Genomic DNA, 18,389 nt, shown 5'->3' with positions numbered 1-18,389 from the left:
GCTTCAAAGTAGGCTAGACCTAGAGACAGAAAAGCTGACTCAATGATTTGATTAAACAGAGAAGAAACCAAGTTAAATACCAAAAAGATTTGATTTTAGTTCCCTTTAGATGAGAGAGCCTCTCCTCCCCCCTAGCTATACATGAGAGTTAAAATATGCTTTGAAATTTCGGGGTCGTTTCAAGAGGAGCTTAAGACATTCATTCTGCTCCGTTTCAGTGGGATTCATTGGCTCATTCCTTGGCTCTGTTTCTTCCCAGACATGTCATATCCCTCACTGACACATACCCAAGACCACATATTAAGTCTTTTGAAAAGTGATAATGTAGAAACAACCACAACATACACACCCCTAGTACCACATAGAACACCTTGCGACTTATAGAATGACTCTATGTGAATCTGAGCTCCTACGACTTCACTCTGGCCTTTGCGTTCACCGTCCTCTCTGAAATGCTTCCCTTCCTATCTCTGTCTAAATACTCCTGCATCATAGCTCACTCATGTACCATCACTGGGAGCTTTTCTTGAGCAGAGCTCCCACAAACTGCCACCACCCTTCCCTTCACTCCCCACACCTGTCTTATCTACTTTGCATTTCATCTATGTGTGTGTACATGCATTATCTTCCCTGCTAGGTTGTAAGTTTGTTGATAAGTTCTGTGACCATCTGATTCCTCCACAGTGCTTAATATCATACCTTAAATATAATAAATGTTGAGTGGAGGTCCATCTTATGAATTAAAATTTTTATAATAAGTTATCATAAACAGAGAGAATAATGGTGTTGCTGAGTGTTTCCTGAGTCTGAGTTCCAGTTGTAACACTGTTACTGATTTACTATGGGAACTTGCACAGATCTGTCCCCTTCCCTGACCCCTAGTTCCACAGCTGTCCGCTGAGGTGGCTGGTTTCACCAGCTCTAAGGTCCCTTCAAGCCCAAACTGTATTTCATTTAAAATAAAGATGCCCCAATATTCTCTGTCTCCAATTAATACCCTGCTTCAGGATATTATTAATTATCAATGACTCTTAATTCATCTTTGCCTTTGTCCATTTTCCAACAGTGAAAAAATAAAAATTTCAAATGAATTCCAATCAGAGACTCACCTGGTACACAGAGAAGAACTGGTTGTCTGGTTGCTACTGTCTGATGTGAAGTCAACAGCCTGCAGGCTTTTTATGCAATGAATGAGTTCTGCCTCAAGGAAATACCATCACCCAGGGCCCCTCTGTTTTCATTCCTTACCTGTCAAACATGATTCACCCTATTCCTCTCAATTACCAGCTGGCTCAGATTTTGTGATGAAAACCACCCACTTGGCTGTCTGACAATGATGTCGTCAGGGCCTGATTCCCACTGCCACCCTCCCCCTTAGACCCAAATATAAGGCTTGTGTTGGAGAGGTGAGCCATAGGGTTCCTGGAGGGTTTAATGAGTTAATTCTGGAGGGAGAGCTGAGTGCTTTTGTGGTATTACCACCTTCCTGCTCTTTTTTTCATTGAGATGGTTGTTCCTCAAGTTCTGTGGAATGAATACATTTGAGCACATGAATAAGTGGGAAGGGAAGGGGAGCAGAGGAACTGAGGTGGGCACGAGTTGTCTGCCTTATAAAGGCAGGCGCTAGAGATCATGGAACTGACTGGTTATAGACTCCTTGTCTGGAATATCCTAGGCCCTTATATCAATTCCTGCCATCTTTCTCCTAATTCCACTGAACTACACACATTTGGAATTACTTAATTATCACTCCCCCACCAATCCCACCCCTCTCTGACTGGTTGCTAATCTGGGTAAACCTGCTTTGCTTTCACCAACCACACCCTCACCCCTCTCCTTCTTCAGAGATTTTCAAGAGCTAATTCCTCTTCTGGGATAAACTTTCCCTCCACTCCACCCAGCCTTCTGGTCATGGCCCTTCCCTCTTTCCTAACACAATCCTCGCTCCTCACCCCCACCTGAAAACCTGCAAGGCTTTTCTAACCACCTTCACCCGAAGAAGCCCATCCATGGAGCCCTCAGGGATGAATCCTCCCCCACCTCTTGCCCACTTCCAATTCCAGACCCAACACCTGAGGATCTTGCTGGCTGCAATGTTTTTCTCCTCTCTCTCGCTCTGTATATTTTGAGAGCTTTCTGAGCATCAGAGCTGTGTCTGCTCAGTGGTGTTCCCATAGTAATATTTGTATCCTCATTCATTCAACAAACATTAATCAAATCCTTAATATACACCAGTCATATCTCATTCTAGGAGCTATCCCAGTACGAAGACCCCTTCCCCTCAGCAGAGAAGGAACTCCCTAGGGCAAGGTACGCAGCCTAGTTCACTGTCACTAGTTTGATGGATCTCAGAGAACCTTACTCAGTTCACACTCCTCAAGTGATAACTGAGTTTGAGGACACGAGAGGTGAAATAACTCACCCAAAATCAAACAATAGACCCCATGAGAAAAGGACTTCTACACAGAAATCCTATGTTCACCTTTGTCCTAACCCACCATTGCTCCTAATGCCTAGAGAGGAAATTAAGTCCAGGCAGGAAAATGATTAAAGGTAGAAAGGGACAGCTCAGCCTTCCTGGCTTGGAGCTCGACCCACTCACAGGCCTGGGAAAGCATTGTGTAAGTGGCAATGTGAGGTCAGAAAGAGCCCTGCCTTTTGGGTGAGCCCTTAATATTTTGAATCCCCTTAAGTAAGAATAAAGCTGCTTAATGTTTGAAGTGGCTCTGGGGATAAACAGAAGGTATTTCCAGCACTGCTGAAAATAGGAGGGGGCATGAGTTAGCATACATGGAAGTAAAGGACTCATTTAGTTTATCATCACTCAGTGGACAAGAGTCTGAGAGAGGAAGGGAAAGGCTGAAATGCTAAAATGCTTGTTTCGAACCAGATTGCCTTCACCCTGGAGAGGGTCCAGGGTGGTGTACTGACAGAGCCTTGGTACCCTGAGCAGTAATAGCATTCAGGATGGCAGAAAGTGAGTAGCCTCTGAGCACCTGCCCAGGTACACCTTCCCTCCATGATGGTTGGATCCTGAAGAGTCTCATTGCCATGAACTTTTCTGGGGACATAAGAATAGGGATCCCTGAGTCCTTACACTGACATTTTCCTCTGATCAACAACATGAAACTGAAGTCACTGCTTCAGAGTTGTCCTCAAAGCACAATATGTTACTAGGTGTGGCTTTGGAAAATCCTAATCACCCTTAAAACCCAGGTGTGTGGATAGTTCCTCCTTCCCCTGCTCCCAGACACATACCTAAATATTTATAGAGCACCTGCTGGTTCCACAGATGGTCACCTCTTATGACCTTGATTCCTGGATAAATAAACCTCCCACTGTGTCCCTATAGCCATTGGTCCACATCCATCCTTACATGGTGCCTGGTATATAGTAGCTGCTCAGTGCTTGGCGATTGTAGAATGACTGAATGACTAAATGAATGAATGAATGAATGAATGGGTGAATGAACGACATTATTTGATTTCTGAGAAGTCTCTCTCTTTTGGGAGGACTTAAGAGGAAGTGTAAGGGCTCAGCAAAGGACAGATAGCTTCTGTTGCCTTCACTCAATGTTCATTGTCAGTCAATTTAATGACTCCCCTCCCTCTGGACTACTAGCACCATGACCACAGCTGAGCTTCAAGCCTCTTGCCTCAACTTAGCTCCCCTCTGGGCTTGAACCAGGTCCCTCTCTTCACCCAAACTCCCTCTCAAAAGCCCCTGACAGAGGCAGCTCCGGGCAGAACCTTCTGCTGCATCTGGTAGGATTCTCAGGCTCAAGGAACCTGCTTCCTCTTCTATGTCCTGTGGTATCACCCAGCTTGTCTCAGGCTCTGTAGGATCTGAACTTAGCTCTGAAGCTGGAGTACTGTGTGCCCTCTCTGGGCCTTGGCCCTGGGTGTAAAGGAATTTTCCTGTCATGCACTACCTTGCCCTGGCCAGACTCTCCTGCCTGCCTCGACTTGTGCTTCTTGTACCGCACCCCACACTGTTCTGGATCCCGACTCTGGAATTTTCCCTTGACCCCTGACATCATTCTCCCTGTTTGTTCATCTGAATCTCACCCAATGTGTGGTGTTAAGTATGCTCTCCCTTTCAGAGAAACTCTGTTTCTTCACCATCAAGGTTGGGTTAGCTGGTGAATCTGGCACCACAAACTCCTCACATAAAGAAAGGGGAAACTGGGTGACTTCTGATGGTAAGTACATCTCCCAGAACTTCTCAACCTTTCACAGAATCCCTTTTTGTTAAAACACAGGAGGCTGCTGCTCTTCCCCAGTCAAAACCTGGCTCCCCTCTGGGCCAGCAGGGGGAATCTTCCCTCCACTACCTCTGAGTGTGCCTGAGGTTCATCACTCATGTACAGAGCAGGGAAGAAGGACCCTTGAGTCTATGAACACAGTGGTCATGCCCTTCCTTTTCTGACTTAGGACACTCCCTCCTCCTTTACTTCTCCAAGGCCCAGAGCATGCAGAGACTGCCACGCTGAATTCGAAAGCCAGCCATTTTACCATAGGAACCCATATTTAATATATGGTAACATCTGGAAACAAGTGAGAACTTTACTGTCACCCTCCCCCTGGACCACTGTGAGGAGCTCAGGAGACCAGAATGTTGGCTACACATTTCAGGCTAGGATGGGTAAAGGAAAACAAAGTCTCTATAACACACATTGTCCCCCATCTGAAAAAGAGGAGGAGAAAAAGAAGAAACACCAGATCCCAGGTGTATAGAAGCCTCCAGAACACTTTGGCACAGCAGGCAGGAGAAGCGATGTTTGCCAACATGGATGCTGAGGTGGAGAGAGCACTGAAGACTTAGCTCTGGAGAGCCCCTACCCAACCCTGTCCTTGGGGGCAAGAGACAAAAGGGGTAGAGAAGAAACTCAGTCCAGGCTTCACAGCTGCTTTTTTTTTTTAATTGGAGTGAAATTGATTTAAAATGTTCTGTTAGAGGAGCTTCAAGTTGGCGGAAGAGTAAGACGCGAAGATCACCTTCCTCCCCACAGATACATCAGAAATACATCTACACATGGAACTGCTCCTATAGAACACCCATGAACGCAGGCAGAAGACCTCAGACCTCCCAAAAAGCAAGAAAATCCCCACGAACATGGGTAGGGCAAAAGAAAAAACAGACAAAAGAATAGGGACGGGACCTGCACCAGTGGGAGGGAGCTGTGAAGGATGAAAGGTTTCCACACACTAGGAAGCCCCTTTGCAGGCAGAGACTGTGGGTGGCAGATGGGGGAAGCTTCGGAGCCACAGAGGAGAGTTCAGGAACAGGGGTGCAGAGGGCAAGATTCCCACACAGAGGATTGGTGCCGACCAGAACTCACCAGCCTGAGAGGCTTGTCTGCTCACCCACCGGGGCGGGCAGGGGCTGGGAGCTGAGGCTCGGGCTTTGGTCGGATTCCAGGGAGAGGACTGGGGTTGGCGGCGTGAACACAGCCTGAAGGAGGCTACTGCGCCGGGAGGGAGTCTGAGAAAAGGTCTGGAACTGCCGAGGAGGCAAAAGACGTTTCTTGCCTCTTTGTTTCCTGGTGCGCGAGGAGAAGGGATTAAGAGCACTGCTTAAAGGAGTTTCAGAGACGGGCGCGAGCCGCGGCTAACAAGCCGGACCCCAGAGATGGCATGAGACGCTAAGGCTGCTGCTGCCACCACCAAGAAGCCTGTGAGCGAGCACAGGTCACTATCCACACTTCTCCTCCTGGAAGCCTGTGCAGCCCACCACTGCCAGGGTCCTGTGATCCAGGCACAACTTCCCTGGGAGAACGCACGGCACGCCTCAGGCTGCTACAACGTCACGCCAGCCTCTGCCGCCACAGTCTCACCCTGCATCTGTACCCCTCCCCCCCCCGCAGCCTGAGTGAGCCAGAGCCCCCGAATCAGCTGTTCCTTGAACCCCGTCCTGTCTGAGCGAAGAGCAGACGCCCTCAGGCGACCTACATGCAGAGGCGGGTCCAAATCCAAAGCTGAACCCCGGGAGCTGTGCAAACAGGGAAGAAGAAGGGAAATCTCTCCCAGCAGCCTCAGAAGCAGCGGATTAAAGCTCCAAAATCAACTTGATGTACCCTGCATCTGTGGAATACATGAATAGACAATGAATCATCCCAGACTGAGGAGGTGGACTTTGGGAACGAAGATATATATATATAGTTTTCCCTTTTTCTCTTTTTGTGAGTGAGTATGTGTATGCTTCTGTGTGTGATTTTGTCAGTGTAGCTTTGCTTTTACCATTTGTCCTAGGGTTCTATCTGTCCATTTTTTACTTTGTAAAATTTTTTTCTTAATGATTGTTTTTTATTTTAATAACTTTTATTTTATTTTATCTTCTTTCTTTCTTTCTATTTTTTATCCCTTTTACACTGAGCAGTGTGGATGAAAGGCTCTTGGTTCTGCAGCCAGGTGTAAGGGCTGTGCCTCTGAGGTGGGAGAACCAACTTCAGGGCACTGGTCCACAAGAAACCCCCCCAGCTCCACATAATATCAAATGGTGAAAACCCTTCAGAGATCTCCATCTCACGCCAAGACCCAGCTTCACTCAACGACCAGCAAGGTACAGTGCTGGACACCCTATGCCAAACAACTGACAAGAAAGAAAGACAACCCCATCCATTAGCAGAGAGGCTGCCTAAAATAATAATAAGGACATAGACACCTCAAAACACACCACCAGATGTGGAACTGTCTACCAGAAAGACAAGATCCAGCCTCATCCACCAGAACACAGGCACTAGTCCCCTCCACCAGGAAGCCTACACAACCCACTGAATCAACCTTAACCACTGGGGACAAACACCAAAAACAATGGGAACTATGAACCTGGAGCCTGAGAAAAGGAGACCCCAAACACAGTAAGTTAAACAAAATGAGAAGACAGAAAAACACACAGCACATGAAGGAGCAAGGTAAAAACCCACCAGACGTAACACATGAAGAGGAAATAGGCAGTCTACCTGAAAAATAATTCAGAATAATGATAGTAAACATGATCCAAAATATTGGAAATAGAATGGAAAAAATAAAAGAAAGGTTAAACAAGGACCTAGAAGAACTAAAGAGCAAATAAACAGAGATGAACAACACAATAAATGAAATTAAAAATTCTCTAGAAGGGATCAAGAGCATAATAACTGAGGCAGAAGAACGGAAAAGTGACCTGGAAGATAACATAGTGGAAATAACTACTGCAGAGCAGAATAAAGAAAAAAGAATGAAAAGGACTGAGGACAGTCTAAGATACCTCTGGGACAACATTAAATGCACCAACATTCGAATGATAGGGGTCCAAGAAGAAGAAGAGATAAAGAGAGGGACTGAGAAAATATTGGAAGAGATTATAGTTGAAAACTTCCTTAAGATGGGAAAGGAAATTGTTAATCAAATCCAGGAATCACAGAAAGTCCATACAGGATAAATACAAGGAGAAACACACCAAAACACATATTAATCAAACTATCAAAAATTAAATACAAAGAAAAAATATTAAAAGCAGCAAGAGAAAAACAACAAAGAACACAAAAGGGAATCCATGTAAGGTTAACAGCTGAACTTTCAGTAGAAACTCTTCAAACCAGAATGGAGTGGAAGGACATGTTTAAAGTGATGAAGAAGAGGAACCTATAACCAAGATTACTCTACCCAGCAAGGATCTCATTCAGGTTTGATGGAAAAATTAAAAGCTTTACAGACAAACAAGAGCTAAGAGAATTCAACACCACCAAACCAGGTTCCCAACAATTGCTAAAGGAACTTTTCCAGGCAGGAAACACAAGAGAAGGAAAAGACCTACAATAGCAAACCCAAAACAATTAAGAAAATGGTAATAGGAGCATACATATTGATTATTACCTTAAATGTAAAAGCATTAAATGCTCCAACCAAAGGACATAGACTGGCTGAATGGATACAAAGACAAGACCTGTATATATGCTATCTACAGGAGACCCACTTCAGACCTAGGGACACATACAGCCTGAAAGTGAGGGGATGGAAAAAGATATTCCATGCAAATGGAAATCAAAAGAAAGCTGGAGTAGCTATACTCATATCAGACAAAATAGACTTTAAAATAAAGACTATTAGAAGAGACAAAGAAGGACACTACATAATGATCAAGGGATCGATCCAAGAAGAAGATATAACAATTGTAAATATTTATGCACCCAACATAGGAGCACCTCAATACATAAGGCAAATACTAACAGCCATAAAAGAGGAGATCGAAAGTAACACATTCATAGTAGGGGACTTTAACACCCCACTTTCACCAATGGACAGATCATCCAAAATGAAAATAAACAAGGAAACACAAGCTTTAAATGACACATTAAACTAGATGGACTTAATTGATATTTATAGGACATTCCATCTAAAAACAACAGAATAGACATTCTTCTCAAGTGCTAATGGAAATTTCTCCAGGATAGATCATATCTTGGGTCACAAACAAAGCCTTGGTAAATTTAAGAAAACTGAAATCATATCAAGTATCTTTTCCAACCATAACGCTATGAAACTAGATATCAATTACAGGAAAAATATTTGTGAAAAATACAAGGACATGGAGGCTAAGCAGTACACTACTTAATAACCAGGAGATCACTGAAGCAATCAAAAAGGAAATAAAAAAATACCTAGAAACAAATGACAATGAACACACAATGACTCAAAATGTATGGGATGCAGCAAAAGCAGTTCTAAGAAGGAAGTTTATAGCAATAAAATCCTACCTTAAGAAAAAAGAAATATCTCAAAGAAACAACCTAACCTTACACCAAAAGCAAGTAGAGAAAGAAGAACAAAAGAACCCCAACTTTCACAGAAGGAAAGAAATCATAAAAATCAGATCAGAAATAAATGAAAAAGAAATGAAGGAAACGATAGCAAAGATCAATAAAACTAAAAGCTGGTTCTTAGAGAAGATAAACAAAATTGCTAAACCATTAGCCAGACTCATCAAGAAAAAAAGGGAGAAGACTCAAGTCAATAGAATTAGAAATGAAAAAGGAGAAGTAACAACTAACACTGCAGAAATACAAAGGATCATGAGTGATTATTACAAGCACCTATATGCCAATAAATTGGAGAACCTGGAAGAAATGGACAAATTCTTAGAAATGCACACCTTTTGAGATTGAACCAGGAAGAAATAGAAAATATGAACAGACCAATCACAACCACTGACATTGAAACTGTGATTAAAAATATTCCAAAAAACAAAAGCCCAGTACCAGATGGCTTTACAGGCAAATCCTATCAAACATTTAGAGAAGAGATAACACCTATCCTTCTCAAACTCCTCCAAAATATAGCAGAGGGAGGAACGCTCCCAAACTCTTTCTACGAGGCCACCATCACTCTGATACCAAAACCAGACAAAGATGTCACAAAGAAAGAAAACTATAGGCCAATACCACTGATGAACATAGATGCAAAATCCTCAACAAAATACGAGCAAGCAGAATCAACAGCACATTAAAAGGATCATACACCATGATCAAGTGGGGTTTATCCCACGAATGCAAGGATTCTTCAATATACGCAAATCAATCAATGTGATACACCATATAGACAAATTGAAGGAGAAAAACCATATGATCATCTGAATCGAAGCAGAGAAAGCTTTTGACAAAATTCAACACCCATTTATGATAAAAACCGTGCAAAAAGTAGGCATAGAGGGAACTTTCCTCAATATATTCATGGCCATATATGACAGACCCACAGCCAACATTGTCCTCAATGGTGAGAAACTGAAAACTTTCCCACAAAGATTAGGAACAAGAAAAGGTTGCCCGCTCTCACCACTATTATTCAGCTTAGTTTTGGAAGTTTTAGCCACAGCAATCAGAGAAGAAAAAGAAATAAAAGGAATCCAAATCAAGAAAGAAGAGGTAAAGCTGTCACTGTTTGTAGATGATATGACATTATACATAGAGTATGCTAAAGATGCTGTCAGATAACTACTAGATCTAATCAATGAATTTGGTAAAGTAGCAAGATACAAAGTTAATGCAGAGAAATGTCTTGCATTCCCCTACACTAAAGATGAAAATCTGAAAGTGAAATCAAGAAAACACTCCCATTTTCCATTGCAACAAAAAGAATAAAATATCTAGGAATAAACCTACCTAAGGAGACAAAAGACCTATATGCAGAAAATTATAAGATACTGATGAAAGAAATTAGAGATGATACAAATAGATGGAGAGGTATACCATGTTCTTGGATTGGAAGAATCTACATTGTGAAAATGACTCTACAACCCAAAGCAATCTACAGATTCAATGCAATCCCTATCAAACTACCACTGGCATTTTTCACAAAACTAGAACAAAAAATTTCACAATTTGAATGGAAACACAAAAGACCCCGAATAGCTAAAGCAATCTTGAGAACGAAAAATGGACCTGAGGAATCAGGCTCCCTGACTTCAGACTATACTACAAAGCTACAGTAATCAAGACAGTATGGTACTGGCACAAAAGCAGAAATATAGATCAATGGAACAGGATAGAAAGCCCAGAGATAAACCCACGCACATATGGTCACCTTATCTTTGATAAAGTAGGCAAGAGTATACAGTGGAGAACAGACAGACTCTTCAATAAGTGGTGCTGTGAAACTGGACAGATACATGTAAATGTATGAAATTAGAACACTCCTTACCACCATACTCAAAAATAAACTCAAAGTGGATCAAAGACCTAAGGCCAGACACCATCAAACTCTTAGAGGAAAACATAGGCAGAACACTCTATGACATAAATCACAGCAAGATCCTTTTTGACCCACCCTCTAGAGAAATGGAAAAAAAACAAAAGTAAACAAATGGGACCTAATTAAACTTAAAAGCTTTTGCAGAGCAAAGGAAACCATAAACAAGACCAAAAGACAACCCTCATAATGGGAGAAAAGATTTGCAAATGAAGCAACTGACAAAGGATTAATTTCCAAAATTTACAAGCAGCTCATGCAGCTCAGTATCAAAAAATCAAACAACTCAATCCAAAAATGGGCAGAAGACCTAAATAGAGATTTGTCCAAAGAAGATATACAGATTGCCAACAAACATATGAAAGAACGCTCATCATCATTAATCATTAGAGAAATGCTAATCAAAACTAGAATGAGATGTCATCTCACACCAGTCAGAATAGCCATCATCAAAAAATCTACAAACCATAAATGCTAGATAAGGTGTGAAGAAAAGTGAACCCTCTCGCACTGTTGTTGGGAATGTAAATTGATATAGCCACTGTGAAGAACAGTATGAAGGTTCCTTAAAAAACTATAAATAGAACTACCATGCGACCCAGCAATCCCACTACTGGGCATATACCCTGAGAAAACCATAATTCATAAAGAGTCATGTACTATAATATTCATTGCAGCTCTATTTACAATAGCCAGGACATGGAAGCAACCTAAGTGTCCATCAACAGATGAATGGATAAAGAAGATATGGCACACATATACAACGGAATATTACTCAGCCATAAAAAGAAACGAAATTGAGTTATTTGTTGTGAGGTGGATGGACCTAGAGTCTGTCATACAGAGTGAAGTAAGTCAGAAAGAGAAAAACAAATACCATATGCTAACACATATATATGGAATCTAAGAAGAGAAAAAAATAGGTCATGAAGAACCTAGGGGCAAGATGGGAATAAAGACACACACCTACTAGAGAATGGATTTGAAGATATGGGGAGGGGCAAGGGTAAGCTGTGATAAAGTGAGAGAATGGTATGGACATATATACACTACCAAACGTAAAACAGATAGCTAGTGGCAAGCAGCCTCATAGCACAGGGAGATCAACTCGGTGCTTGTGACCACCTAGAGGGGTTTGATAGGGATGGTGGGAGGGAGGGAGACACAAGAGGGAAGAGATATGGGAACATATGTATATGTATAACTGATTTACTTTGCTATAAAGCAGAAACTAACACACCATTGTAAAGCAAGTATACTCCAATAAAGATTTTAAAAAATAAAATAAAAAATTAAATGTTGTGTTAGTTTCAGGTGTTAGAGCTTAATGAATCAGTTATATATATACATATATCCACTCATTTTTAGATTCTATTCCTATATACATCATTACAGAGTATTGAGTGAGTTCCCAGTATATCCTTATTAGTTATCTATTTTATATATAGTAGTGTGCATATGTCAATCCTAATCTCCCAATTTATCCCTTCCCCACTTTCTCCCTGGTAGCTATAAGTTTGTTTTCTCTATTTGTTACTCTATTTCTGTTTTGTAAATAAGTTTATTTGTACCATTTTTTTAGAGTTCACATATAAGTGATAACATATGATATTTGTCTTTCTCTCTGACTAACTTCACTCAGTTTGAGAAGCTCTAGGTCCATCCATGTTGCTGCAAATGGCATTATTTCATTTTTCAATGGCTGAGTAATATTCCATTGTATATATGCACCACATCTTTTTATCCACTCCTCTGTCTATGGACATTAGGTTGCTTCCATGTCTTGGCTATTGTAAATAATATTTCACAGCTCCTTTAGCAGCAGAATCATACAGAAACTTATCTGCCTAGGTATAGAGTCCCTCACCCTCCCTCTTTTCTCTTTCCAGTCCCTGAAAGGATGGATAAAAATTTAAATCTGGCTTCTCTTGCTTGAGGCAGGTAGGAAAAAAAGGACCTAGGCTTAGTGTCTGGCCCAATTATTTCAAAGCCTTGTTATGCCCTTGTTAGTTGGATGACCTTGAGCAAGTTACCTTGAGAACTTTTAATTGTGCTTCACAAGATTGTTGTAATGATTAAATGAAATGATGCTTCAAATGCTATTAGGGTGGGCTTCCCTGGTGGCGCAGTGGTTAAGAATCTGCCTGTCAATGCAAGGCATATGGTTCTAGCCCTGGTCTGGGAAAATCCCACATGCCGTGGAACAACTAAGCCGTTGTGCCACAACTACTGAGCCTGCACTCTAGAGCCCGTGAGCCACAACTACTGAAGCCCACACGCCTAGAACCCATGCTCCACAAGAGAAGCCACTGCAATGAGAAGCCTGCACACTGCAACAAAGAGCATCCCCCGCTCTCTGCAACTAGAGAAAGCCCATGCGCAGCAACGAAGACCCATCACAGCCAAAATAAAGAAAATAAATAAATTAATTAATTTAAAACATACTATTAGGGTGAATGGGTTTAAAATGTTGTACATAATCATTCTTGCTAGTTTGTCTCATTCTTTCCTTTCACTTCAAACCTGATGAATCTTCTTCCTATTGTCTGTGTGTTTTCCCTTTTTCTTCTCTAAGTGTGTGTGTGTGTGTGTGTGTGTGTGTGTGTGTGTGTGCATGCGTTCTGAAGGGCAGAGTGCCCTTCTTGAGTGGGGCCATGTGCTTGGGCTTTGTGATTCCTTTATCTCCCCTCATTTTTTCCAGTACACTTTCAGATGTACATGTTAGATTATATATATCTCGAGTTATTGGACAGTGGCAACGACCGCACAGTCCATGATTTATATGAGTTAGAGTGTGTATTGGGGCGTGTTAAAGTTGCTGGTGATCATGCAATGACCTTGGCATGCCCTAGGAAAGGAAACTGAGGCATAAAAGTGTTAAGTAACTCTCCCAAGAGGTCATAAAGGTAAGATGTGCCAGGATACAGTCCCTTAACAACTTTGCCATATTGCTTCTCAATACTAACAGGATGTTCTATGTGCTGGAGAGCTACTCTTAGAAGAAGGAGAAGGAAGACAAGGAGTCCTGGCTGGGTCCTGACATTCTCACCCAGCTGAACTGAGCAATTGCCTATCTGTTTTCTTTTTGAGATAGAGTTCCTCTGGGTATGGATGATCAAAGATGCATATAGATATATTGTTTTGTATTGAGGGTATTGACTTTTGAAATGGAATCTAGGATGGTTCAGACTTACATCCTAGATAAATGCTCCCCCACTGATCACTCATTGCCCCTTGGGTTGTTGCAGGGGCAGAGTGATAACCACGTGACTAAACATCTTTGGACAGAGAATCAAAAACCCCGTTGGAAGTGACTGTTGTTTGTAGCTGTTTGTTCCCTCTTGTTTGTTCAGCTGTGCCTGTCTCGTCACTGATCCACCTCATAAAGCAAGCACCTCTAGAGTGCAGAGTGGTCTCTATAGGTCACAGGTTTGGCAACATAAAGTCCTGTGTTCAAATTCTAGCTCTGCTTCTTACTAGATGTGTGTGTGTGAGATTGGGAAAGTTTCTTAATAATAATAGCTCCTATTTGATTAGCGCCTAGAAAGTGTTAGACTATGTTCTAGGGACCTGACACTAATCCCCACAGTGTCACTGCGAGGAGCTGGTCATGAAACTCATTCTACAGATGTGAAAGCTGAAGCACAGAGTATGTCATCTGCCCAAGTTTACTTGGCAAATAGGTGTCAGAGCCAAGATGCAAGTCCAGCACTGTGACTCTGAGGTCTTAATGAATCTGTTTATCTTACCTATAAGTTAGGAATGACAAGACTTGCTTCCAAAGCATTTTTAAATGAGATTATGTATGTAAAGTAGCTACTGTAGTGAGCAGAGCATAGTAGATGGATTCTGGATATCAAGGGCATTGCTTCTCTTGAGGGTCTGAAGTACATCTGTTATTAGAAGCTCATCTCCAGTGACTCAGAACATTCCAGAATTTTCTTGGTTTGTGAAGTAGTCAGCCATTTATTTAACACATATTTGCTGAATGACAACCACATGTCAAGCATGAAGTCCCAGCTGATACAAAGTCTGATAGAGAAATGGGCAGCATTCTGTGAGCTTCTGGGACTCAATACCCAGTGAGGAGTGTTCCCCCAACTGACCTAAACATAAGAATCACTTGGGATGCTTGCTAAAAATACAGCAATAACCTCTTCATCCTAATGTAATAGAAGTAGCTAGGGGAGCCTGGGGATCTGTATTTCCAAAGTGTCATCAGGAATTTTTTTGATCAGATAAGTTGGGAAACACTAGACTCTAAACCCAATGTCTTTTCTACCTTGATTGCAATCGACATTATCTGTATCTTTAAAAAAAAATCCCAATCTGGACTCCACTTGAGATTTATTTAAACAGTTGATTTTTTTAAATCCTCAGAGACAAGCAGGTCTGAAAATCACTGCTCCAACAGAATATCTCAACTCTTAGAACTTGAATACAGACAAGGAGCCCCAGTCCCATAACTCCTCCATGTGGAAGGAGGTACAGGTGGGCGCTAATTTACCTGGGCACGTGTCGATGTTGATGCAACTAGATGTCCATAGATGTGAGTGTTTGGCCTGAGGATATTGGGAGCCTTGGTAAGCAATTAAGAACTGTCCAAGGAAGGCTAAGTACTTCCACATACCCTGAGCCCACACCTTCCCTCAGGGAATCATCAAAGGACAGGCTCAGGCTGGCTTGGCTGTGCTGCTCCTGGAACCAGTGGCCTGGAGCCAGGGGATGGTCCTGTGTCACCTGCCTGGACACCGTCATACTCATGGCACGGAGATGTTTTGATGATATAGGGGAAGCAAAACTTTACCTCTCCCCATTTTAAGTTTTTAGCTAGGACTCTTTAAAAAAAAAAGATTAACAAGAGAAAATCAGTTTATTAATGCATGCAGCACACGTCACTCTAAAACAAAGAGTAACTAAAAGCCATGGTCCAAGACTGTGGCTTATATAACATCTTCAACAAAAAATGATACATTTGTAGAGAAATGACAGGACCAAATAAAGCAATTTTAGGCTTCCAAGGGCAGTAAACTGTGGGAAGGTAAATAAAAGGGTGGGAAGTATTGGAGGAAGGTTGGTTTGCAGATTCCTCTGGTGCGATCTCTGTTCTCATGAGATTCTGTCTCTAGTAAAAGAATTTATATCCGCTTTTAGGACAAAAGGGGGGAATTTTTCTGTGTTTGCTGTTTCTTAATTGCCTTCAGCTAAAAATAATTTTTATGTCAAAGAGTCATATTTAAGGTTACATATTCTGATTTCCTTCAGTGGATTAGAGGTCCATGCTTCCCACCTCCAAGAAGCTTCTGGGAGGGCCAAATTATAACCTTTGGAGTCCCAAAGTACTAAAAACTATAGCTTTCTGCCTTCCTCCCTCACCTGCCCATTCAAAATGAATCTTTATTTTTCAAAATCACCTAAAATGCACAGTTGTATCTTCTTTTCAGATTTTCTGGTTATACAGGCTGAAGTTGTTCATGAAGTCTGACCCTTCATTTATTCATTCTCTCATTTTCTGGGCTTTGCCTGGAACACATGGATCTTACATATTAGGAGATCAGTAGATCTCATGGGAGAAGAGAAGGTGGGGTAGGGAACAAGACTCACAAAAAAATTGCAAAAGCCTGCCTCCCCCAATTCATGGATCCATCTAATTTTAGGTCAGGAAAAAGGCATACAGCCCAACTTTTCATTTTACGGACAAAGGACTGAGGTGAAGGGACTTGCTCGAGATGATAGATCTATTTAGCGGCAGAGCTGAAACTAGAGCCCACATCTCTTCTTTCCTGGTTCAGAGTGCTCGCCAGGCTGGGAAAGAGACAATTTACAATTAGCATGGATTCCTGAGCCAGTAAAGAGACTTCCATATGGACACTCTCTAAGCAGAGGAGTGTCCTTAGGCTAATGTTTTGGAGCAACATTCCCCAGATGTAAACAATGATAATAAGACCAATAAGACCAGTCATTTATTGAGCATATACTATATCTAGCCAATTTATATGCAGAATGGAAAACTATTCTCATGCTAGAACCTGCTAAATATTAGATGGGTGAGTGAATGAATTAATGTGAGTTAATTAATAAATGAATGGACAATAAATAAAGAAATGCATGAAAAATTCATTTGCACATGTTCATAGAAGGGCTTTGTCGTACTCATGTCATTTATATATGTTTTGTCTGCTTTTTCAGAATGACAACTTCCAACAGGCAAAAACCACATCATCAAGTAGACTGGGGGTTTCTAATTGTAGGAGCAAAATTTTCCACCATTTGTCTTTCCTTAAATACAATTAACTAGTCCCTGGGCTTTCTCTCCCCATCCTTTACCCGAGATGTGTCAGGATCTGACATCCTTCATTATTTACTAGAGAGCAACTATGCCCCTGAGGATGCACTGATGAGCATGTGTGTAGTCACATACTCACTTCCCCCAAATATCCCCTCTGAACCAATGAATGCATTGCAGACTGGGACCAGGACACAGACAATGACATGAAGCACAGATTTATTAGAGGAAGAAATAGGAGGGAAGCTCAGGATGGGGAGGTGGGGTAGGGAATGAAGCAGAACCTGTGCTTTAGCCTCTGGTGTCCCCATGAGTCAAGATGGAAGACCAGAAGAAGCCCAGATTATTTTCTTGCTTTGGGACATGGATGGGGCCATAGCTGTGGCCAAACTGGAGGCTGGAGAGGCTGAGGTCTCACTCATGTTCACCTAGGATAGCAAAAGAGTGGGGTAGAGAAGAAGACTGGGAGCAAGAGGGTGTGTGGGATAAGTGGCTCAGTGGGAAGAAATCCTGACAATGCTTCATTGGACCCTGGGTAAGAGGATGTGGGAGAGGAGAGCAAATCCTGGAGCTGGGGGTGGAGGGAGGAGAAGCAGGAGGAAAATAAAGCTGCATCTGGTAGCCTGGATGGCAGGCAGGTGTATCTTGGTCCATCCTTACTTCTGTTTACTCTTGGCAGCTTGCTGGGCTGAGGAACACTTCTGCTGGGCTGGTATGGGTGTGCCCTTGGGTGGGCATTGTTTCTTGGCCTGAGGAGCATACGGATCCCTGGTTTTGGGTACACATGTCTCCTGACATTTGACAGGAGGTGGCTGACAGAGCTGCTTCACCTGCTGCTGCTGGGCCATCTGAGGTGGGCACTGCTGCTGTTGCTGCTGCTGCTGCTACTGCTGCCTGGAAGACATTGCTTCAGGAACAGGTGAGCCTGGAAGAAACCCAGGCAAGGCCACAATGAGACCAGATCCCTGCATCTTTTTTCCCTTCTGACTAAAGAGTGTTTTCTCCACCAGCCGAGGGTGTGGTAAGTGATTAATAGCTTTCAAGTTGACTAATGGATTGACTCACACACACCCATTGCAATCTTCCTCTCTTTCTTCCTTTGTTTTTGCTGTCCTGATTTCCTATCTTCCTTCACCTTCCTGTAGACTCCTGACCCAATTGAATACATAATTTATTTCTTAGATTTAACAGGAAATAAGTTGGGGTGCTAAGCTGAGGATTAAAAGGTGGCCCAGATATTTTATTAGATCAAGACATGAGATCTTCGTCGATGGGTTGGCAATGCCAACTGTCTACCTTGGGAAGTTCAGACAATGATTGTGGGTAAGGATGGAAAGGCATGAGGAAGAGGGCAGGAGCAGATTCTGTCTTAGAGGGAA

At 42.3% G+C, this 18,389-nt stretch overlaps 1 protein-coding gene across 1 annotated transcript; it reads right to left on the bottom strand.

Moving 5' to 3' along the window:
- Positions 1–17,666: 17,666 nt before the first annotated feature.
- On the bottom strand, positions 17,667–17,915 carry LOC112407589 (small proline-rich protein 4). The gene is given in 1 exon segment (XM_024756941.1): positions 17,667–17,915. A coding segment is annotated over 1 exon segment (249 nt).
- Positions 17,916–18,389: the final 474 nt, after the last annotated feature.

Source organism: Neophocaena asiaeorientalis, unplaced genomic scaffold, assembly GCF_003031525.2.
Source record: "Neophocaena asiaeorientalis asiaeorientalis breed wild unplaced genomic scaffold, Neophocaena_asiaeorientalis_V1.1 scaffold940, whole genome shotgun sequence".
Taxonomy (NCBI): Eukaryota; Metazoa; Chordata; class Mammalia; order Artiodactyla; family Phocoenidae; genus Neophocaena; species Neophocaena asiaeorientalis.
Note: the sequence above shows the minus strand (reverse complement) of the source record. Positions and strands in the feature narration are given on the sequence as shown.